This window comes from Zootoca vivipara, chromosome 17 (genome assembly GCF_963506605.1).
Source record: "Zootoca vivipara chromosome 17, rZooViv1.1, whole genome shotgun sequence".
NCBI classification, from domain to species: domain Eukaryota; kingdom Metazoa; phylum Chordata; class Lepidosauria; order Squamata; family Lacertidae; genus Zootoca; species Zootoca vivipara.
Window position 1 is genome coordinate 3453477 of NC_083292.1, and position 24367 is coordinate 3477843.

At 47.3% G+C, this 24367-nt stretch overlaps 1 protein-coding gene across 13 annotated transcripts; it reads left to right on the top strand.

Annotated features, from left to right (window-relative positions):
- On the top strand, window positions 1–24299 carry CCDC92 (coiled-coil domain containing 92). Of its 13 annotated transcripts, XM_060269871.1 has the most exons (5): window positions 3614–12959; window positions 13560–13638; window positions 20533–20682; window positions 21430–21471; window positions 22963–24299. In XM_060269871.1, exons 2-5 carry the CDS (start codon window positions 13599–13601, stop codon window positions 23736–23738), a joined length of 1008 nt encoding a protein of 335 aa, XP_060125854.1. In that variant the 5' UTR covers window positions 3614–12959; window positions 13560–13598; the 3' UTR covers window positions 23739–24299. The 13 variants fall into 13 exon arrangements, with proteins under 13 accessions (XP_034953795.1, XP_034953797.1, XP_034953789.1 ...); XM_035097904.2 differs by lacking the exons at window positions 3614–12959; window positions 13560–13638 and adding an exon at window positions 1–142; XM_035097906.2 differs by lacking the exons at window positions 3614–12959; window positions 13560–13638 and adding an exon at window positions 23–142 and having other exon boundaries at window positions 20536–20682.
- Window positions 24300–24367: the final 68 nt, after the last annotated feature.

Consider the following 24367-nt stretch of genomic DNA (forward strand, 5'->3'; position numbering starts at 1 on the left):
CGTCACCCCGGCCCCCTCCTTCTTCTTCCCTCCCTCCCTCCCTCCCCTCGTCAGGGGGGCAGCGCTTACCCCTCCCCTCAGCCTCCCTCCCCCCCTCAGGACCGGAGTGGGGCGGGGGGAGCAGCAGAAGCGGCGGCGGCGGGTGAGTATGAGAAGCCCCCCCTCACCGACCCCTCACCGCGTTCTTCCCACCATGCACCGCGCTGGGGGGGCAGGACAAGCGGGAGGGGGGCGCCTTGTGGGACTGACTCAACCCGCCCGCCCTTTCACACTTTCAGTTAGTGGGGGGTCTTGACGCCCCCACCCCCATTTGCGTCAGAAGAGAAAAGGGCCTCCTCTTCACATGTGGGGGGCAGAAGAAGGTCTCCAGTAAGGTGAGCAGCTTTTCCTCAAGGACTGCTCCTGTTTTGGGGCACCTCCCTCCCCTCCAATGCTCAGGTGTCCATTGATCAAGGTGGGTGCAGGCACCTGGCACCCTTGGGTGGCTGCCAGGGCACACACAGGAAGGTGCCCTGCTGGCACCTGCCCTTGCCCCTGTTTGCTTCTCTGCTTCTATGCCCATCACTTGGTCAGCTTGATCAGAGCTCCCTCTTGGGTTCCCACAAGCCCCACAAACCCCACATTGTGTCCCAGGGCATTGTGGGAAATTCAGAAGCACGTCTGGGAGCAGCTCCCCCTTTGCGCTGGCAGCGCCCATGGGTGGGAACACTTTCTGGCGCCAGTTCTGGGTGGTGGGTGCCTCTTCTACAGTGGTCAGAGCTCATTTGCCTCCTCTCGCCTTAAAGTTGGGTGGAGCCAGCCCCTCTCCCTCCACCATATGGAAAGGGTGTAAGGTGGGCCGGGGGCAGGAAGTAAGCATCCGGCTTCATTCTAGCCTCCCCCGTTTCCTGGGAAATAATGGGCATCCTCATACCCAGGTGAGAAGTTCACTGCCCCTCCCTGTGGGGTTGGAGAGGACAATTCTCCCTCAGTGTAAGTGGGGAGTGGGTATTCCTCCAAGTGGAACGATGCAGGTGGGAGAAAGACTCCAGGAACACACATACGTTTCAACCAACCACCTCACCTTGGTATTCTTGCTCATACCAGAGAGGGCCAGAGGCATGACCATTTCCTCTCCATGTAAGTTTGGTGTGAGTGTTCCTGCAAACCTTGGAGGATAAAGCACCCATTCACTTAAATATCCCATCCTACCTGGCGAAATAGAAATCATAACACTTGTATCTCTTTAGTACAAGTGGAGAGTAGATACTCCTCCAAAAAGAAATAGGAAAATAAAAGAAGACACTCACATATCCATTTAAACCCTGAATTGATTGTCCCCTTTTGTAGAATTTAGGAGAGAATGTGCATGCAATGCCCCAGCAACCCGAAAGAGTTATTGCAAAGGAGATTAATGTAGACCCAGCCCATATTTGTGCTAAAATTCATTTGGGCATTGGTTTCCCCAATAAATAGGTTTTGTAGAAGTGGATCCTCCTCCAAGAGGGATACTGGAAAAAGAGACACATACACACACTCACACTCCAAATGTATTGAACTGAAGACACACTAGGATCTTCACAGGGAACAGGGAAATGTTATCATTCTGGCTTATGGATGTGTGGATGCCTTGAGGGTCAAGGGAGCCCCCAATGGAGCCTGCTGGAGTTGTCTTTCTAAGGAGATCAAAACACCCCATTCTGACAGATGACAAAAGGCAACCCACATATGGGACACATAGAGATACCAGCATACATTTTTAACCTACTTCACCTTGTTTCATCCCTGCCCTCATATTCTTTTCTACCCCACACTAGATTTAAATCAAGATTGTGGAACTGGTGGGAAGAGAAGAGAAAGATCTGGGCTTTTTCTTCCCTATAGAGCTGTGGTAGGGTATCTGTGGTATTCCAGATGTTACTGGACTCCCAACTTCCAGCAGCCCCAGCCAGCATGGCCAGCGGCTAGGGATGATGGGAGTTGTAGTCCAGTGACATCTGGAGGGCCATAGGTTATTCATCCCTGCTTTAGAAAAAAAACAAGCGCTTGGTCTTTCTGTATATTTGGGGGTGGGAGAAATACCCAGAAGCTTTTGTCCAAGTGTGGGATCAGGATATGCCTTGTGTTTTCCATCTCTATATAAGTGTTTGAAGGGGGATGGTTGCAAGTTTTCCCTAAACCAGTTAAAGAGTTATATTGTGGGTGAGAACAAGACAGTCTCCCCTGAATAATAAGCTCTGGGCGTGATCTCAAGGGGGGGGGTTCAAAGCATCCTATCCTTGTAAATGAAGAAATAATAGGGCAGTTGGCTTATATAGTGGGGGTGGGTAACCTGTGGTCTTCTGGATGTTCTTGGACTACAGCTCCCATAATCCCTGAACATTGGCTATGCAGATGGGGGGTTGATGGGGATTGGCAACCCAGCAGCCTCTCAAATGCTACTGGTTCCCCATCCCTGCCATATACCAAAGAGGTGAAGACAGTTGGAAAAATGAGGCAGCTCACTGTCCCCTCCATTAGAAAGAGAGAGAAATCAGGGCACTCCTTTTAAAAAAGGAGTGACAGTGGGGTTCATGTACAGTTAAAAAGGCAGCAATGTCTCTCTCCCCTGCCTTTCCCTTCCCCAAGTCAGGGAACTGGTTTTGCCTTTTCAGTGCCTTGGGGACCTCATCCATATGGGCTGCCTCTTTCCAACCTGGACTTTTCTTCAAGGGGAAGGGCCAGTTTATGCGTCTCTCTTTGATCAGCAACAAAGGTGGATGTTTTCCCTCCTGCCACTTGGTCTCTGCAGTGACTGCATCATAGTTGCTTCTTCCCCTGCTCAGCATTTCATGGAGGAATTCCTTTCTGGAGTTCCTTGGGAGCAGTTGCAAGTGGGGAGTTGTCTGTTCTGCTGCCCCTCTTTCTCAGAATTTGTGACCCCACTGGCAAAAATGCTAGCCTCATTTATTTAACTCAGGCTGCATATACAGCATACATTGGACTCACATTCCCTCTACCCCTGCAGGAATCTTGTTCCATGGGAACTGCCTTTTATCAGGGGTGCTGGGAATTGTAGCTATGTGAGGGGTAAACTACAGTTCCCAGGATTCTTTGGGGTTGGGTGCTTTAAATGTATGGAGTTTACACAGCCTCATAACCACATCTAATGTGAAGTCTTACCCCACCCCCTTTGACACCTCTGGTCCCAGCGTTGTATTTTGTCTGGAAAATTTAAATACTCTACCCTGGAGCTGCAGGATTTTAGGAGAGAGTTGGCTTTGGATCCGGTTTCCCTTTCAGCTTAAAGAGAGGAAGGATTCTGAAGGGCAACACTGTGTTTGAGCTGGGGGGTGGGGAGGGGAAGAGGTGACCTTATCGCCATCATCATCTCCCGTTGCAGCAGTCACATCGCAGTCACATCGTGTGGACAAGCAGAGGGGAAAGATGGGAGTATTGTGGCATATGCGGGAAGGAGGGCTTGGATCTCGGCGCAAGCCTGTCTGCTTGTCCTGTCATTTGTGGAAATGCTAACAAGGCAAGGCAAGGCAAGGCACGCTTCTCCCCGGAAATGGAGTTCCTCCCAGCTACCGGGCTGCCTGCCCGTGGTCTGCATATTTCTTCTGCTTAAGCCTAAGGTGGGACATAAGGGTGGGTGGGTTTTAGTTTTTGCTAATCACTGGAGCAGACGCTGGCTGGGAAATGTGAAATTTATTAATGTATGTTGCTAAGTTGTGGCAATGCGTTTGGAAATGTAACCTAAGACGGAAGTACAGAGGCACTTTAGCATCTCTGAGGGTGGGTTGTAAGACAGCCGTCCGCATTGCAGGTTTATAAGAGATCCAGGAGATTTTCCTGCTTTGGGGGATGTGGAATGCTTGAGCAAAAGGTATTTCTTATGTAGCAGTAATTGATCATCTTAATACTGTATTGCTGTTGCTAACGGTAGCTTTCAAACTGGACTTGCAACAATCCCTCCCATGTCTGAGGGAGGGGTTGCCTTTGTAAAAGAATTGGTAAAATTAATACATTAGGCATTAGCAATAATATTTGGCCATCTTCCTAATAATGTTTGCATCTGCTTTCCAGTTTTAGATTTTATACAAAAAATGCTATAACATATAAATCACTGCTAGTTTGTAAAGTCTGAGTACAAATTTTGATTAGTAATTAGTAATTGATTTTTTTTCAATGCCTTTGCTTTTTAATTGGTCCAGTTGAGCTCTACCTGTGTAAATAGAAAATTGCTATTGTTAAGAAGTAATGAACGGGACACAATCCCTTGTGATTAGATGGGCAGGAACAATGGGCAGCCCCCAGACTTCATTCTTGTCAGCTGGCAGGTAATTGGAATCTCTTTACCTCTGAAGACTGTGGAAATGGCATAAAGCTTTAGAATAGCAGAAGAAAGGAAACTTTCTTCTGGGTTTGGTACAGATGACACTTGTAGTCTGTCATTCCTTTTATTTTAGATGATTGAAGTACTCAAAGTTGCTGAAAGTTAAGAAATGGAGTTAAGAGCGACATTTAACTTTAAAGACTAATTTGTAAGTTAATGCTGGTGCAGCCTACTGTAGTAATTAACTTATTAGTATTTGTCATATAACCAGTTTTTAATGGTGGAGGACATTACTTGTTTGCTTGCAGTCAGTGATTAACAAAGTGTGTGTGTGTGCATTTTGTAAGGTAAGGGACAAATAGCTCGTTCACTAAGTTTGATGTTCATGGGGGCATTGGACTCTATTGGCTGGAAAAGAGTCTGTCATAATTACTATGTAGATGATTGCGGTGTCAGCTTTTAATAATTTTTAAAAGATTTTTGGAATTTTCTGAGGCCAAACTTTGATGACTTGTTCCTTTTGCAGGCTTTCCCTCTCTCCCCTTTGCTGCAGTGTACAGTTGAAAGCCATCCTATTGCAGCAACACCCCTGCTGTGTCTCACTAACATCTCCACCTTTTCAGAACTTGGAACTGGGAGGCTGGAATATTTTTCCAACTGAATTCTTTCTCAGGCTGCTTCTGCTACATCACTGTAAAAAAAATGGTGCTGCTTGGGTGAGGCTAAGCAAGACAGGTTGCCCTCTGTAAAAGACAAGTATCCTTCTCTCTTTGCCCTCAAAGCTGTGCAACTAGAACTTGTTGATTCAGCTGTGCAGATGGTGGTATGCTAAAGAAACTTTAAAGTAACCTCAATCCCTGTCTTTGTTTCAAAATTAATGTAAAACAAACAACTTAGTAGTGATTATATTTTTATCTGCACAGATAAAAATGGTTAGCACTCATTTTTCTGTGCTCTACTTGTCTTTGATTCCCATGAACACAAGCTTTTGTGATTTTAAAATAAGGAATAAGTTTCTAGTCCTGACTGTTGAAGTAGTGAATTTCTAATGCTGAAGCACTCAGTTGGAGAATAAATTGATTAAGGCAGAGTAATGTAGCCCTGGTGGCTTCATGGGTTTCTTTCTGCTGGGTTGTTGGGTTGCCTGTAGTGGGATCTGGCATTTGCCAAGGCCTTGTCCGCACTATGCTGTCAGCAAGTGGCAGGTTGCCATTCCGCCTTAGCAGCAGAATGCTTGCCTGCTTTGGGGATGTGGATGGAAGTGTAGTGCTTGCATCGTGATGGGAAGAGGTGCGGGGCCAGTGACTTACTTCTTTGTGAAAAAGGTATGTTGGGCTAGACGGATCCTTGATCTGATGAAGCAGTTGTATAAAATAAGAGGTTTTAAAAATGTAATGCACAAAGATCTGTTCTGCTTGCATGGCATGGCCTGAGAGTGTTTCTGCAAAAGTGTGGAAGAAGCCCTTATGCTGCAGGGAGACAATAACTTTTAAGAGTTGAAAGTGGTATGTTCAGATGTCTGCTGCTGCTTCCACAGTGTACACATGCCGGCTCTTTCATTCTCTTGAACAAACAGGTCTTGCAAGACAGAATCAGAATTCAAAATGACCTTAACAGATTGGAGAAATGGGTGCAAGCTAACAAAATGAATTTCAGTAGGGACAAATGTAAGGTTCTGCACTTGGGCAGGAAGAACCAGATGCACAAAGATAGGATGGGGGACACCTGGCTTACTAGCAGTACATGTAAAAAAAACTAGGGGTCCTTGGTGGACCACAAGCTTAACATGAGCTAACGCTCTTCTAGGCTGCATCAACAGAAATATTCTGCCTTGGTCAGACCACACCTGGAATGCTGTGTCCAGTTGTGGACACTGCAATTTAAGAAGGATGTTGACAAGCTAGAAAGTGTGCAGAGGACAGCAACCAAGATGATCAAGGGTCTGGAAACGAAGCCTTTATGAAAAACGCTTGAAGGAGCTGGGTATGTTTAGCCTGGAGAAGAGGAGACTGAGAGGATAGAGCTGTCTTCAGATACATGGGAAAGGGAGCGTGCTTGTTTTCTCCTGTTCTTGAGGGTAGGACTCAAGGCAATGGCTTCAAGTTACAAGAAAGGAGTTTCTGACTATACATTCGGAAAAACTTTCGGACAGTAAGAGCTGTTCGGCAGTGGAGCAGACTCCCATGAGAGATGGCGGACTCTCCTTCCTTAGAGGTTTTTAAGCAGAGGCTGGATGGCCTTCTGTCATGGATGTTTTAGCTGAGAGTCCTGCATTGCAGGGGGTTGAACTAGATGACCCTTGGGTCCTTTCCAACTCTAAGATTCTATGATTCTTGGAGCGCTCTTGGAGCGCTGTTAGAATTTGCAAGTTGTGATGATAGGAAGGTGAGTGTGACTTGCTAACCATGGGCATCTATGGCCCTCTCATCTCAGCTTCATGAAAAATGCTGCCCATCTCCAGCCTCAGGTAACTACCCAGCCAGGAAGGGAGGAAGGGTGTTAATTTCAGGGCTTTGAGATTGTAGCCCAAGATGTCCCTAAATTATCCAAGATTCATTGATAGTATACAGAGTGTGTTGCTTTAGTTCTTCCATATCTTCAGCACTAATAACCACTTTCAGGAAAGTGGTTGCTTTTTTAAATGTCAGCACACCACTGGGAGGTGCGGCTGTGCAACCCCCCCCCCAAAAGGACTGTGCCTCAACATCTGTATAAACACTTGCTACCATTCTTTCCCCCATGTCTATATTTTAGGAAAATATAACAGCACTAAAGGCTGCCAGAAGCAACCTCTCTGCCACCAGCACCACCCCAAGTTTTGACGTTAGTTCACATGGAGGCAGGATGGAGAGATTCAGCATTCAAAGTCCCACAGCCATACTAGAAGTGTCTTTGTATTTAATATGCATGGATGTTTCATGTTGCTGCCATCAGCTCAGGGATTACCTTAGGCATGGTGTAGTGGTTAAGAGTGGAGGGGTTCGGGTCTCCGCTCCTCCACATGCAGCTGCTGGGTGACCTTGGGCAAATGGGCTAGTCACACTTCTTTGAAGTCTCTCAGCCCCACTCACCTCACAGTGTGTCTGTTGTGGGGGAGGGAGGGAAAGGAGATTGTTAGCAGCTTTGAGACTCCTTAAAAGGTAAAGGGACCCCTGACCATTAGGTCCAGTCGTGACCGACTCTGGGGTTGCGCGCTCATATCGCATTATTGGCCGAGGGAGCCGGCGTACAGCTTCCAGGTCATGTGGCCAGCATGACAAAGCCGCTTCTGGCGAACCAGAGCAGCAACGGAAACGCCGTTTACCTTCCTGCTATTTATCTACTTGCTCTTTGACGTGCTTTTGAACTGCTAGGTTGGCAGGAGCTGGGACCAAGAACCGCTGACCTTCTGATCAGCAAGCCCTAGGCTCTGTGGTTTAACCTTCAGTGCCACCCTTGAGACTCCTTAGGGTAGTGATAAAGCGACATATCAAATCCAAACTCTTCTTCTTCTGCTGCTGCTGCTGGTGGTATGCTGAGGATAATCCTACCAGATGCTGCTATGTTTGTTTGTTTTTTGAGGGTGGGGAATCCCTCATTAGCACCAGTAAAGGATCCCCCCCCCCAAAAAAAACAACAAAACCTAAATACCAAAATTACAAGAGGGTTATTCCTCAGGATTGCAGCAGGGGAGGAAAAGGTTAAATTCCCCCCCCCCCGCCTGCTGTGTGATCCCATTAATTGCCTTCCAAGTTGATGATGATATTTGCATTAAAAAACAACAACCCTGCATGTTAAGTGAAAAGATGTATTTAACATCCCTCTACTTGGAGTGTCAGAGCTTCAGAAAACGACAGACACACATTTTCTGAGTGTAAACAGAATCCTTGCAACAGAACAGCTGGTTCAAACAGTCCCCCCTCCTGAAAATGTCTCACAGTGAGAGCATCCCTCTCATAGAATCTGCAAAGCACCCACTTAACAGTAATTTCTACTGGAGAGGCTGTTTGAAGTGGGCTAAAAATAGACACATAAAAAAATTCAACCACTCAGGGCTGCTTGCAAGCATAAGCAGAGGGTGGGGCAGTTTGCAGCATCTCTGAAGCCAGTAGACTACAGCCATCCAAGATTAAATTTTCAGAAGTGTTTTTGCAGATGAGTATAGACTGCTGGGTACCGGTACCTTTCAGATGTGGTTTTGGTGATAACATATTTTGAGTGCATATGGATGTACTGTATACCTTTTAACTTTTCAGTATCCAGCTACTCAGAAGTGACTGCTGTAAATTTACCATTTCAATCCAAAGCATTTTTGTTCTGCCCAGAAAATTGGGAGAGTAGGGAGAGATAATAGCACAAACTATGCAGAATGAGGTGGTAAAATTTTGGGTTGTGCTACTTTAGGCCGCAGGTGAGATAGTCGTATTTTTATTAATGTGTTGTTAAAAACATAAATCTGCATGCAATTAGTAAAAACTAGCATGTTGAAGAGTGGGCCTTGAAGGGTGGCCATTCTAAGCCTTTCCCCCTGGTGGACTGATTCTAGTTCAGCCTTTGCTGCCCTGGTGACACCAGATGTTTTGGACTACAACCCCAGCTAGCACATCCACATTTACTGCAATTTACTTCCTCACAGTAACTCCATGTTCACTTAGTTTTTTAGAATGAGAACACAGGACAAGCCCCCTGTAGGAAGTGGTTTGCAATTATGCAGGGAGGGGGGTGTTGATTAAAAAATCAGACACAAGACCCACTTGCCTTTCAAAGTGGCACAGCTACAAATTTCACCATGTTCTTCCACATAATCTATAAAATGATTCTGAGGGAGCATGGGGTGGTAGGAGAAGAGTATGAGAGTTGTGGGTGCTGATGTGGCCAGCCATGTGTCTTCAGTCTCTTTCCCTCCCATCTCCTGTCTCTGCACACTTTTTTTGATGTCTGGCTGCCGATATGTGAGCCCTGGTGTGCACTTGACAGCAGATCCACCCACCCCTTGGCAAGTAGAGAGAGAGAGAGAGAGAGAGAGAGAGAGAGAGAGAGAGAGAGAGAGAGAGAGAGAGAGATGGATTAGAACAGGGGTCAGCAAACTTTTTCAGCAGGGGGCCGGTCCACTGTCCCTCAGACCTTGTGGGGGCCGGACTATTTTTTTTTGGGGGGGGGGAATATGAACGAATTCCTATGCCCCACAAATAACCCAGAGATGCATTTTAAATAAAAGGACACATTCTACTCATGTAAAAACATGCTGATTCCCGGACCGTCCGCAGGCCAGATTTAGAAGGCGATTGAGCCGCATACGGCCCCCGGGCCGTAGTTTGGGGACCCCTGGATTAGAACATCCCTCCCTGATGTACTAGTTTTCCATTTGCAGACTTTGGGGAAGAGCATAGAATGGTTTTACTCACCTGCTCGCTGAAGTGGTACAATCCACTCTGTCCCCTCATGATCGTTCTACATCATTCTGCTTCATGTGCAGACCAACCCTCCCTCCCCCCCACTAGTGTTCTGTTGGCTGTTGCACCTCTGTGCACCCATTGTTGCGCAGGGATGGGAGACCTCCAGATTTTGTTGGGCTGCAGCTCCTCTTAAGTCCCAGGCAGCATGGCCAGTTGCTGGGATCTGTAGTCCTATCAACATCTGGAGGCCACAGATCTCCCACCTTTGTTGTGAAGGAAACAACATGGCCTGGAGCTTTGGACAGCCCCAACAATTATAAGATTCAAAGCACAAAGTGGCAACAGCCCTTGGAGCAGAAGGCCAGGCTCTGTCCAGATGGAGTAATTTCATTGCATTAGGTCACATGAAGGTGTTTATGTTGTCCTGGGCCTTGGCATCTGGTTGTCTGTCTAAGATGGCTGTTGCAACATTGGCTCTCAGCTACGAGCTATATTAAACTGCACCTACCATTGTTGGCCCAACAACCCAACACCCTCCAGTTATAGCTAGACTTCCAGCATCTCTGACTTTTGGCCATGCAGGCTGGATCTGATCAGAGTGAGTCGAACAACATGGAAAGGTCCAGTGGTCAGCCACCCCTGGCCGGGTGACAATCTTCCCTCCCTGATTTAAAGAAAATTGCATCAGATTTCCTGAAAGCATCTTGGGGGAAATGAGAAAAGCCATCCCTATTGCTTATCTCTGCTCATTTCCTGAGCGCATTGGGGCGTTCCTCTTGATAGCCTTTGAGACTTTCTCCTCTTAATTGTTCTTCCGTTGCTGCTCCATCAGAGACTTGCCACAGTACTAAAAATAACTCCACAGTGATATTAAGACCTGAGACATTCAGAGGTCGACTGAAAGGAGACTACAGCAGTCTGTCTGGGAGATTGGGGTGGTGGGGGGGAATGTACACTTCATAAAACATGTTATATGCCTTTAAAAATAGAAAATGTTTAGAGGCTTTTTATATTCTTCTGAAAAGAACATGAGCTCACTGAGCTTCTTAAGGGGCTGGTTCCATATTTTTCTGGAAACTCCCTGTTCCTTTTGGTTGTGAACTCAACCACTAAGAAGACCAAGTATTACAGTGCTGGCAGAGGACACATTTTAAAGTGTCTGGGTACCAGGATCTAATTTTTAGTTGCTGTGGTGGCTACCATAGATGCCTTGGATTTTCATGCTCTACTAATTTTATTTTTAAAACTAAAAACAACTTTATTTGGCATTACCTGTGACATATGCCTTTGTTTTACTGACTGGTCAGAATCATGCCCTTCACCCAGTGGTGGATTGAGAGGAGGATCTCCCAGGCCAGGGTAAGAAACTGGTAGAAGAAAGGGAAGCTCCCAGGTGAGAGCTAGCAGGTTGGGCTCCAGCACTCTCTGTGTGAGACAAGGGTTAAGAGCTGCCTTTGGAAGAGGACTCTGCACTTTCTTCTCTCTCTCTCTGTTTTTGTTTAGATTAGTTCCTTTTATCTTACTGTATTATGAAAAAGCTGTAATCAAATCTTATTAAAAGGAATCATGCCCCCTTCACCCAGCCCTAAAAACCAGCATTCCTCCTTTTCATTTATTGCCCTATTTATTCCTGCTCTACATAGTACTTAGTACAGTGGGTGACGCTGTGGGTTAAACCAAAGAGCCTAGGGCTTGCCGATCAGAAGGTCAGCGGTTCGACGGGGTGAGCTCCCGTTGCTCAGTCCCAGCTCCTGCCAACCTAGCAGTTCGAAAGCATAAACGCTGTTTCCGTGTGCTGCTCTGGTTCGCCAGAAGCGGCTTAGTCGTGCTGGCCACATGACCCAGAAGCTGTACGCCGGCTCCCTCAGCCAATAATGCGAGATGAGTGCTGCAACCCCAGAGTCGGTCACAACTGGACCTAATGGTCAGGGGTCCCTTTACCTGTACTTACTACTTAACCATGGTTTCCACAAAGCAATTCTGGAGACGGTTCTTGTTCTTGTTTATTTTTTATTATTTTTCCCTTTAGCATGTTTAGTGTTATTGTATTATGATTTACTGGTGCTGTTGTCCTTTTAAAATCTTAGTAATAAAAGGTATTTTAAAAAAATAATCTCGAAATCTTTTAAAACATCCTTATTGGGTGGCACTGAGTTATCAGTGGAACGCTGAATCTGGTGCCAAAACTGTGTTTGCATGCTTGCATTTTTTTAATAGTTTGTTTTGTTCAAGAGTTCCAAAAATGGCTGAGCTGGAACATTTTTGTGGTACTTGGAAAAAACCAAAACCCTGCAATAGCACCTGCCGTTATTCCCCCCACCCACCCAGATAGGGAAGCTCAGTGGCAGAGAATATGCTTTACCTGAAAAAGGTCTCCGGTTCAAACCCTGGTATGCCCAGCCAGGGCTGGAAAAGATTCCTACCTGAAACCCTGCAGAGCCACTGCCAGTCGGGGGGACAGTACTGAACTAGTTGGATTCAGGGGTCCGAGGCAGGTTTCCTATGTGACTAACCTGGTTCCCATTGTTGCAAGGAGCCTTATGTTTTCTTCCACCTCCTCTTTGTTCCCTTTTCTTGTAGGTGGGCCAGGAGAGGGCGTGAAACCTGTAAGGGCAAACGGGGCCTGCACAAAACATTGCAGTGCAGAGCGCTACTGCTCAGGTTTCCAGCCAGCCAGGCATGCCCGTTCCAAGAAAACACAGTTTCTGGATTCCCCCCCCCCTCAGTTGTTGCTGCTGATTTGGGAGGGAATACCTGTGCAGACCTTGGGGTTTCCCTAGGCCTGCTGATGCCACACAAAAGTATATATGTGGATGTGGCTGTGGATGGTGACAGTTACATAATGACCCACACTCATAGAAGTGGGTAGTCTAAGTGGTGCCTCTCGGATATTTTGGACCACAGTTCCCCAAATCCCTGGCCATTGGCCATGATGACCAGGGGTGATGGAAGTTGTGGTCCATGACATCTGGAGAGTACCAACCTTGGCTGCCTGTGGTGGCTAGTGATGAATGCATTTGTTGAAATATAATAGAAATATATAGTTTAGATCAGTGGTTCCCACCCCCCACCCCATGGGCCACTTGAAAATTGCTAATAATTATTAAGTGGACCACTTAATAATTGTTCTGCCTGTTGTAGCAAGTGTAATGCTGTATGATTTTCAACTGCATTTTTACAGACATGCCATGGACCTCCTGAATGAAGCTTGTGACCACTGGTAGTCTGCAAAACACAGTTTGGCAAACCCTGATCTAAATGACCCAGTTAATCCCTGTTTTTTAAAGGTTTGTTTTTTAACCATGCAATTTCATTGTAATGGATGGAGTGTTTTACCTGCTTCTGAGTTGCCTTTGTTCTTTAGGTGAGTTCTGCTGTATAGAGAAGGAATGCAGAACCTCTTTTCTGCCTGATAGCTGTATTCTCTTGTAGGAAACCTTCCAGGGGTCGCATGCCTATGCTGGGAAGGACCAGAGGCAAATGTGGCTAGGGTAGTAGATGCAATTCTTACTTCTGTGCAGCAGGCTGCATTCTAGCCGTGCAAGAGGCAGAAATTCTTACATGCCCACACCATGCTCACCTCTCCATCCTTCTTCCAGGCCGCAAGTGGTGTTATCCTTGTTCTAAGAACACATTCCAGGAAAGCAAAAGCACATGAGGAGAGTGTGGAGCCAGGACAGTGAAGGGTGTAACTGGAGGTGGGGTGTGGCCATTGAGAGCTGGACAGAGAGGCCTGGAGAGTGGTACTTGGACCCTGGGTCAGAGTTTCCCTCCCCTAGTTTAGAGAGGTGGTGTGGGGAAGAGGAGAGGAAAGATTTGTTCTTTGTACAGTGTAGAGTTCAAAGTCAACCTTAGATTAGACCTCTGCTTTCTCTCTCTCTTTTTAGTGTCGGTACTCATAAAAGTGCTGTGGGTGCCAGCACAAAATGGCTGCCATGTGCAGAAAGAAAGACAAAAGAGGTTCCGGTGAGTTCTGTCACTGAACTGAAGACTACTGAACAAGACTTTTCAAAAGGCCTCCTTTCTCCCTCTAGAACAAGCAAGCTTGCAAGCGTAGAAAGAACCCCCCCCCCAAAGTTGGGAGACGTGGGTGGGTAACGCGGCTCTTGGGCAGCTGGAAGGAGCCCCGCCCGCCTGCCACTTCCCTCCCAGTCGCCAGGAGACCAACAACACATCAAGGGGCCTCTCCTCTGCCTCCTTACTCTCCTTTTTCGTGTGCCATGAATGATTCTCCAGCGCAGCCAGCAGGTAGAGCCCCTTCTTGCCAGGGGGCTGCCCCCTTTCGACTCCTCTGCGCCCGGAAGAGGCCGCTCAAACTTTCGGTTCCTAACTTAGCAGAGGAAGATTTTCCTCCACCTTTGAAAGGGGTGTGTCGGCAGCTTCCCAGCCCCTCTTGATTCCTCTGAGCGGCCATGCCAATGCCCCCTGGCTCGGTGGCTCAGTGGTGGAGGGCTATGTGCATGGAGCAAGGGAGCAGCAGATCCTACTCCGCTCCCCCAAGGGCCCTGGGTCAGTCGGGCTCCATGGAGCGTCCGCTCCACTCTTTTCCGGCCTCCAGCGCCCTTCTTCTCCTTCCTCCTCCAGGGCTCAGGATGCCTCACAAGTGCCAGACGGGACAGGACATGCAGCCCGCAGGAGGGAGCCCAGGCAGCACACCAAATGTCACCCCCAAGCGTGCTGCCCTCAGACAGAGAACTCCCAAGCCTCCCCCGAGCTGTCAAAACAAAGGGGGGAAGGCCGCCGGCAAAGTGGCGCAGCTTCCCCCTTCCCTCGACAGCTCGGGGTAGGCTTGAGTGTCATGGGTGTCGTGCCAAATGTCACCCCCCTCAGTGATGACACCTGGGGTGGTCCGCCTCCACCGCAGCCCCCCTTCCTACGCCTCTGAGAACAAGGTGGTCCAACCTTTCATACCAAGTAGGCCACAAGAGTACTTTGACATGGAACCCGCGGGCTGCACACTGCTTTGGGGGTGGGGGAGAAAGTCCAAAATTTGACGCCCACACCCCAGTCCTCATGCTGCCTTCTTAATACCTGGTAAGCACTTGCCTGGTTTCAGGAAAAAGATTGGAGAGCTCTGACAGGGCGGGGGTCATTTTGTATAATCCTGATGGTCTCAGTGGAGCTGGAGCTGTACAAGTTGTTATTTCCTAAGCAGGTGATAAATTTATAATCCATTTTAGCAGGGGGGTGGGGGTCTTTGTTTGCCAGGAGATACTGTCTTTAAGGCGCCTGCCAAAGAATCTCAGATTTTGAAGTTGTAGATCTGCCCCGTAGAACCTCTTCCTTGTCTGTTTTCAGTACTGTGAGAGGGGCATTTGCTTAATTAATCAAAGAAGAATGGGGAGTAGCAGAGGATTTTAGAGGCTCTTCAAAGGGGTGGGGTGGATGGATGTATAGGTAGGTAGATAGGTAGATAGATAGACAGATAGATATTGTGTGTGGGGGGGGGTGTCCATTAGCAAGGTTGTTCTGACTCTTCAGCCAGCAATATCAAGGTGTGACTATATAGCACTGGAACGGCTGGGTGGTTGTTGTTTTTCAATCTCCGATAAAATGAAATAATTTGGTTTGTTTTTGTTGCAGATCACTGCTCCAAGAATGCAGTCGCCAAGAATGGGATGGGGCCATAGCTCAGTGATAAGAGTGCATGCTTTGCATGCCGAAGGTTCTGTCTCTCCAGCTAAAAGGGTCTTACGTATCGGGGCTGAGAGAGAGAGCCCTCAGTGAGGACCATAAGAGCTGCTGCTAGTAGGCTAGATTGCCCAAAGGGTTTCATTTGGCTAAAGGTAGCTTCAGATGTCGGTACATTCAGATTTACGACTGATTCAGACATTGGACACCTCGGTGTATCCAATGTAGTGTTAAGTTGCTGGCAATGAGTTTCCGCTAATGCTGCTGTTGTGTTGGATTCCTCTGTTGTGCAACATTAAAACTTACCCACCTGCTAGCACAAGCACCCTTGCGCCAGCAGACAGAGAACTTTGGCTACAGCCCCTCACGTGGACCACCATCAAAGGCTGTTTCTGGTGCCTGAAGACTCCCAAGTGATCAGATGTCAAATGTTCTGAGTGCCACAGTCTGGAGGCGTGTTTCATTTAATTCATTCACTTACTGTGTCTGTATGCTATCTTTTGCCCAAAGAGCTTAAGGCAGGCATCCCCAAATTGTGGCGCTCCAGATGTTTTGGCCTACAACTCCCATGATCCCTAGCTAACAGGACCAGTGGTTGGGGAAGATGGGAATTGTAGTCCAAAACATCTGGAGGGCCGAAGTTTGGGGGTGCCTGGCTTAAGGCAACATATGAAGTCTCCCATCCACAGCAGCCTTGTGAAAGTGAGCTGGACTGAGAGGCAGTGCCTGGCCAGTGAACTTCATGACCAAGCATTTGTGTGTATGCATGCAGGTGTGACATTTGCCAGTACTTTTAGGTGGCTTCAAACCACCATTTGATAAAGTACTTCAGGATAAAGCCAGTCTCTTTAAGCTAAAACTGGCTAGCAATGTTTAGTGGTGCTTTTCAGCAGTTAATTGTGGTTTAGCTTCTAGTATTCCACAAAGGGAGGAAACATATTCCTTTCATAGACCAGCTGCTGGGCAACCAGTCACCCCCACTTAGATGGAAATGTCTCCTTTCACTGCTTTTGGACTCTGGCACTGGACTCTTTCGCTTGTGCTGGTAGAGCATATATTTCACAAAGCGGTGAAGGTCAGGAATCTTGGAAATGGCACTTGCTCTCCCTCCCTGGCACACAGACCTCCATGGTAGGAGTAGAGCAGGCATCCCCAAACTTCGGTCCTCCAGATGTTTTGGCCTACAACTCCCATGATCCCTAGCTAAGAGGACCAGTGGCAGGGATGATGGGAATTGTAGTCCAAAACATCTGGAGGGCCGAAGTTTGGGGATGCCTGGAGTAGAGAGACTGCCTCCTGACTAATCTGAGGCTCTTTTCTGCTTAACCTCTCATCAGCTCAAGGCAACTCAGGGAGCTGTAGTCCAAAACAGCTAAATGGCAGCAGTTTAGGGAGTGCTGAGCACATCCAGGTGTGTGGAATGCTTCCGCCTGCACCAGTTCCTCCACCTGCCCTCCACCGGTTGCCAGGGCTTTGGTGTCTTCATAAGTGAGCGTCAACATGCCTTGTTTGTTGGGGGGACAACAGCAGCAGACTTCCTATGCTGCAGCACTCAGTCCTGGGTGTGGGAAGCTGCTGTCTGGTCTTGCCCTTGGAAGATCTGTCTGCTGTTGTGAAGGTATTTTCTGCAGCAGCAGCCGGCAGTTGCCTCCTTTCTCCAGATTCCATCAGTGACTCTTTGCTAGGGAGCCGCAAGCCTTAACAATGCCCGTTTTTTGCCCTGTAACTTCAGGCTCCCACCTCCTATCTCTATCAGGTGTCATCAGCAAAGAAACTGTAAATGCAAATGTTTACATAGAGTAACCAGAATAGGACAACTGCTTTGTGCGTGCTGGCATATACTGGAAATGCTACAGAGCTAATGAGTGGGGGGGGTTAGTTTTGGGGGGGTTTGTATTTCAGTGGGAACATGTTTTAAATTAATAATGTGTGACTTGCACAAAACAAAATATTCCACTTGCACTGTTTGTTGGTAAGCCTCTCCCCTGCCCCACCCCCACCTGCTTTCAGAGTGCAAAGGGCCTGCTGTGGGATGATTGGCTGGGTGAGTCGTACCATGCCTAGGAAGGGAGCGCCATTTCCCCGCTATGTCACCCACTCAATGGGAATTCAGCAAGCACTTAAGGAATCTGAGATGCAGTAAAGCTTTTAGCTGTGCAGACAAGGCTGGCTCATTGGAGAGAGATAATGTAGCTAAGAAATATTGACAGTGTTAGTGAAGGATGGGCCTTGAGACCATGAACAGAATGGAATGGGCTGTTTATAAAGGGCCCCCCTCCCGGGTTTTAGCCAAGGATATGCCACTTCAAAGCAAGTCAGAGATGGCACTGCTGTACTCTACACCATGTCTCCATCGCTGCTTTTAATTTTGCTTTTCGAAGTCTGAATGCATATGGCTTGGGCAAGTTAATGTGTTCTTTGACAGAGACTGCTTGATAGGTTTGTGGGGTTGAGCCTTATGCACAAAGCTGAGAGAGAGTGGGTTGCCTTCAGGGCTCTGAAGCTATAAAAGAAATGGGGAAACAAGGGCTGTCTGTGGGCTCCCATTATTTACCAATGCTTTGCAAAATTGCCTGGACACAGTTTCGTGGTAGCAGTAACCCTCAACCCAGCTAGTTGATTGAGGTTGTTCAATTCACAGCCATGCTTTCATGATTCTAAGGCAGTTGCAGAAATCAAGAGTCCCACCAGAACACTTTTGAGCTGTGCCTCTCCCTTGCGAAGAGATTTTTACTGAAGACCCTCTCTTGGTTTAGAATTGTTTACAAAACTTAATCCTGATCCAGGATCCTTCTCCTGTAAATTGCATGAAAGCTCCATTGTTTTGTGGAATAAGTTCCTGCAAAACTTGCTCTTCTATTTCTGCAAGGATGCTCTGTTTCCTTGGGGAGATCTCCAACTCCCCCTCACCCTGACCTTTAATCTCTCAAGGACGTACATGCTACCAAGTTAACTCAGACCTTTTAAAAAGTGAGGTACTTCATTCTTCATTCAAGAAAAAGCACTAAAGCTTATCATAAGGGAAGGATCCTCAGTGATTGATCACATTGCCAGTAACAAGTCCCAGGTTCAATTCCTGGCATCTTCAGTTAAAAGAATCAGACAGCAGGTAATGTGGAATAGCTTTCTCTGCCAGTGACCCTGGAGTGATGCAGCCAGCCAAGTGTAAACCATCCTCAGTAGATAAAGCAGCTTCATGCATGTATCACAGCACACTTTAGACATTGGTGAGGCTCCAAAATATCCAACCAAGCTCCAGACCATAGGCCTACTTAGAGTGGACCCATTGAAATCAAATGACCTCAGTTAGTCATGTTCCTTGATTTCAGTGGGTCTATTCTGGGTAAGATGTTTGCTTTTACTTTTTCATGCAGAAGTAGAACAGAAGTGGCACATTGTTTGAGGGCTAGTAGTAGTCTGGCACGTGTGTTTATAACATCGCAGTGTTGGTTTCTGTCTAGACTGAGCTGATGATGCCAGTAAGGCCTCCTCTTGGGTGAATGTTGTTGTTTAGTCATTTAGCCGTGTCTGACTGTTCGTGACCCCATGGACCAGAGCACGGCAGGCACTCCTGTCTTCCACTGCCTCCCACAGTTTGGTCAGACTCATGTTGGTGGCTTCGAGAACACTGTCCAACCATCTCGTCCTCTGTCATCCCCTTTTCCTTGTGCCCTCCATCTTTCCCAACATCAGGGTCTTTTCCAGGGTGAATAGGAGCTGTGATAAAACAGAGACAGGATTGTCTTTGATGTAGTTTGCCCTCTGCATGGAAGAAATGAGAGTCTGTGTGTACGACCCAGGCTGCATAGCTTTCGTTTTTATAAAACAAGCATGCCAACTAAGCACCTCTTGTGAGTGAGTGGTAGGCTGGAGGGCAAGTGTTCTCCTACCCGGTTTGAGGGTGGGCCCTCATGCCAGCTGTTCAATTAAAAAAAACCATAACCTATTCGCAATCATGACCTGTTATTGCTAGCTAATGTCTCTAGCATTTTTACTGAAATGTTTACAGTCTTTATTTCCACAGCCATTCTCTAGCCTAAGAAGTGATCTAGACCAGACTTCTCCAAGCTGTGGTCCTCCAGGTGTCCAGAACTACAGCATGTGCTGGCTGGGGCTGATAGGAGTTGTAGTTCAGAACATTTGGAAGGCACCAAGTTGGTAAAGGATAGCCTAGGCCTTTGCCCGAAGCCCCAGGTGATATCCATGACAGTGGAGCAGCTCCTCTGCCGCACACCTTCCCCCAGTCTGTGCTTGAGCTTCATTTCAGCAGAGGCTGCTACCAGGGTCTAGCTGCTTCTCTCCGGCAGCTGTGGGTTGCAGTAAACCCTGGCCATCAGCCTCAAGTGCTTGGTTCACTGACAGACCACGCAGTAGCCCTTTCCGTTCATCCAGCCCCACTGACTCCTGGTCTCTCAGATTTGGTGTGTGTTCTGTTGTGCTCTGTTAGAGATAACTAGTATAGTGCCGTTCAGATGCTGAACTCCCACCAAACCCAGCCAGAATGGCTAGTGGTCAGGAATTACAGAAGTTTTAGTCCAACAATCCCTGGAGGGCCACAAACTCCCCATTCCTGCTCTTGGACCAGAAGCAGCTGGAAGCTTGAGTGCTTTATCAGCTAGGCAGCACACCTGCTACAGGTAGATGTTGACACAAAAAGGTTTCTTGCTGGTGGTGGGTTTCCTTGCCATTCTGAGCTGTTCAGTGCTGCTCAGCTGCAGCCTTTGTTGGCCCTGTGAATGTTTTGTTTGCTGTTGGTTTCTAAGATCGTGGCTTATCAGGGGCTTCCCTGTCTATGAGGGATTATAGCCTCTCTCTAAATGTAGCTCAGGGAGGTGACTGGCAGCTCATACCAAGGAGGAGGCGCACACACTCTCGGGTTTTCTCAGAACTCCACTTCAGTCTGCTAAAGGGATTAGTGCCCTGAAGTCTGTCTGGCACTAATCCTTTTCTGCAAACAAATGAGCACCTGGTGGTGTCCTCTGCCCCCCCCCATCATGAGCATGGCTATCCTGAATGGGCTGGAATTTCCACAACTGGAAATATCCACATCCTAGTTGAAAGTGTCCATGCTGCAGAAAGGGAATGGCCTTCTCTGCACACGGGATCATTTTGGTGCAGCTGCATTGATCAAAAGCTCACTTGTTTTGCCCTGGACTTGGAAACTGCAAGGTAAAAGGCCCCTGATTTGGTCTCAAGGTGCTATGTTCCCCTCTTCCGCCCTTCACTCAGCAGGTTCACTGGATGTCAGGATGGCGGCATCAAACCTGGAGAACCAGCTGCACAGCGCCCAGAAGAACCTGCTCTTCCTCCAGCGGCAACACGCAGACACCCTCAAGGGGCTGCATGCTGAGATTCGGCGACTACAGCAGCACTGCACAGGTAATGTGGCCCAAGCCACCTCTGCTTCCAAGAGGCTTCCCTTCGTTCTGCTTGGGGCATCCCTGCTCTTGTCCTCTGCTTCTCTCCAATGCCAGTCCCCTCTTCATGCTGTCCCCACATTGCTTCATACTGGAAAGGCAAGTTTGGTACTTCTTCTGGATGCTTTGTGTATATTATCTTGGGAATCCTTACAGCAGCTCTGGAAGATGGGCCAGTACCTTTTGACAGCAGCATCTGGGGTTTGGAACATTCTCCCCAATGAGCTCTGTGTGTCTACCTCACTGCTAGCCTTTGGTATGCATCTAAACCTGGCTTCCCAGGGAAGACTCTCAACTGATTTAGAATGACCTAAAGAGTTTGGAACAAAATTTTAAAAATTCCTTCCAGTAGCACCTTAGAGACCAACTAAGTTTGTCATTGGTATGAGCTTTCGTGTGCATGCACACTTCTTCAGAGTTTGGGTGAGACAACTAGTCATATTAGAATAGACACACCAAAGTCAATAGACTGAAGTATATTAGCTCCAATGGGTCGGCTCTTGAGTATGAGGGTTTGTTCAACTATTGTTTTGTTTTGTAACCCACCTTTTGTGCTGGGGCAGGAATGTTTGACATAAAGGTCCTGCTGCAATTGATCACCTAGTTCTGTGAGCCGCAAGACTTTGAAAGTTTTGTGAAAATGTTCTATTTATGAGTTTTGCACATGGGTAAGTTTTCTCCAGCTTTCCTAACTCTGCATGTTTTTCAGATCTGACGTACGAGTTGACTCTCAAAAGCTCAGACTCAACAGGTGAGTGGTCTCAACCATCTTCTATTTAGAGGATGTGGAAAAGGCTGGCAATGACAAGGAGAGAACGTTCTAGACACCTTCTTGGAGTGTTGCATGGAAGTTGTTTTGCAAAGAAGTTCAAATGAACTCTCTAGGTCAGGAGTTTGTGGAACTTTCTTACACTGAAACCCTCCTTCCATCAGGAAGAACCAACATCAAGGCTGATCAGGACAAGGAGTGGATGCTGTGGCTGATGTGGCTCTTGTGACAACTAGCAATGTTGCCTCAGCTTCTGGTTGTGCTAATTCACTTCCCAGCATTTACTTGGATGTCAGTGTTGGCAGACGTGTTCCCATAATCTCCCCAAAACAGGCTGGTTCAAATTGCATCTCCCTCTTCACAGATTTGATTTTCATAGAATCAGAGTCATAGCGTTGGAAAGGACCACAAGGGTCATCTAGTCCAACCACCTGCAATGCAGGAATATTTTGTCCAACATGGACTCGAACCCACAACCTTGAGATTAGGAATCTCATGCTCTACCGACCGAGTTATCCCAGGTAGCTTTTTTTTGGGGGGGGGGCTGTATAAGCATAGTACTGCACCTAAGATTTGAAATTAAAACTGCAGAGTGGAAGGAAAGGAGGATCTTTTTCTGCATCCCCACTTCCAGCTACTCTCTGAAGACTGGAGAAGAGACCCTGTAGGTTGCATCCATGCTTAAGAACTACCTGCTGTTTTTTTATCTGTGTTGGAGAGTTGTAAATTTGTGGAAGTGACAGGCATGACAGACCCTTCCTAGTCACACTGACAATTTTAGAGCCCCTTCGTCTAACCTTTTTATATTTTCTCAAACTTCAAAAAAAAAGTACTGTCCTCTATACTTTATTTTTCCATGTCTCTCCCCAGCCTAGAAGCCTCACTGAATGTATCTACGTATTTGGCTACTATACTTTACTACTGTCTTCTGCTGCTGCCTCCTTGCCTTTATCCCTCTGCATGGAGTCACTCTCCATGTGCACACACACACTCTTTCTGAGCCCATCTCTTTCTTTACACAATCCCCTCTCCTACTTCAAGTATACTCTGGTAATTGGAACTGCCGGATTGCCCCCCCCCCCCCCCCGTTGTCTTCATGACAGTCTGATAATGCACTCTTGGAAAGTTTGTGGCTTGCATGTTTATGGGCCTGTTCTGTCAGACATGCAGATTTTGTAAGCATATCTTACTGTTTTATGTTTCTGTTTGAGAAATGCCAGCATTCTAAGAGTTCTCTGAGATTCTGCTGTTATAGTTCAGTGATTCTCATGCCTTGAAGAATTTGGGAGCAGAGCAAACACTTTAGCCCTTTCTTCCAAGAAATGCTTAGCATATCCTTACTGTTTCAATGTTGTGGAGCTGCTTTTGCTCTGGTTTCTTACCTTAATCACCTTTATGGTGGGAAAGCATGTTGCTTAGTGAGTTTGCTTGACTGTACATGGTGTAAAACTCTTTGCCTGCCTGCTCTTTCAGAAAGTGGGACTTCAAGAAGCGAAGAACTCAAAAGGAAGTGTGAAGAACTTGAGGCCCAGCTGAAAGTGAAAGAGGCTGAAAACAATGAGCTATTAAAGGAACTGGAGCAAAAGAATGCAATGATAATGGTGCTTGAGAACACCATCAAGGAGAGGGAAAAGAAGTATTTAGAAGAACTGAAAATGAAAAGCCATAAGCTGAACATGCTGTCGAGTGAATTGGAGCAGCGCGCCAGCACGATTGCATACCTCACCTCACAGCTGCATGCAACCAAGAAGAAGCTCATGAGTTCAAGTGGGACTTCTGACAGCTCTCCATCCGGGAGCCCAGTGCTGTCCAGCTACAAACCAGCCCCTCCCAAAGATAAGCTCCCAGAGACTCCGCGGCGCAGAATGAAGAAAAGCTTGTCCACCCCCCTCAATCCTGAATTTGAAGAGGCCTACAGATTAGGATCGGATAGCCGCAAACTGCTGTTACGGGAGCCTGTTGATGCTATGCCTGATCCCACTCCCTTCTTACTGGCAAGGGAAACTGCCGAGATCCACCTTATCAAAGAGAGGCCTTTAGTCATTCCACCGATTCCTTCGGAACGCACCTCTGCTGAGCCACACAGCCCAGCCCGGGAGAAGCAGCACAAGGCTCACGTTGGTGTGGCACACCGAATCCACCACGTTGCTTCACCCCAGGCACAGCCAGAGGTTGAGACACTAGCAGTGGATCAGGTGAACGGGAGCAAAGTGGTCCGAAAACATTCAGGGACAGATAGAACTGTTTAAGCATACTGTCTGGAGGTGACTCTCTTATGCACTGTGATCACAAATAGGGTTAATTGCATCTGCAGTCACTCCCCCCCTTCAAATCCCCTATGCATGCCAAATTCTTTCCATCACTAGAATAACCTCCTCCAATGGATCCCCCAATATGACTATCTACTTAATGAAACGCTGTGGCCAAACTCAGGTGTCTGCCTGACTGCTTGCTTCCAATGCTCCTTCATTTATTCTAAGCGCACTTGTGGGCAAATGCCCAGGCAACAGTCTGCATTATTAATCAATAGTAATGACAGAGTCTGATAGCCTCCTAATGATAGCCCTGCAGCACTGTGTATTGGCTGTTAATGGTTAAAGCCTTCCATGTATGTATCACTTCACAGTCATGACAAATCCTTCTTTTGGGGGAGGGGCAGCGCTGACCACCAGTGTGAGAAGAAAAAGAACAGCTCAGTGACCCCGCCTCCCTCCATCCATCACATGGTCTTGATCACAGTGTTCATATTTTCTGTTATGTTTTTATCTACAGCTACTAAAATCCCAACAAACTCTATTTTATTAACCCTGGCTGATCTTGTTTTGTGTCCTTTGTTCAATATTTGGAATAGTTTTCCACAATTACAACTGGCTGTTTT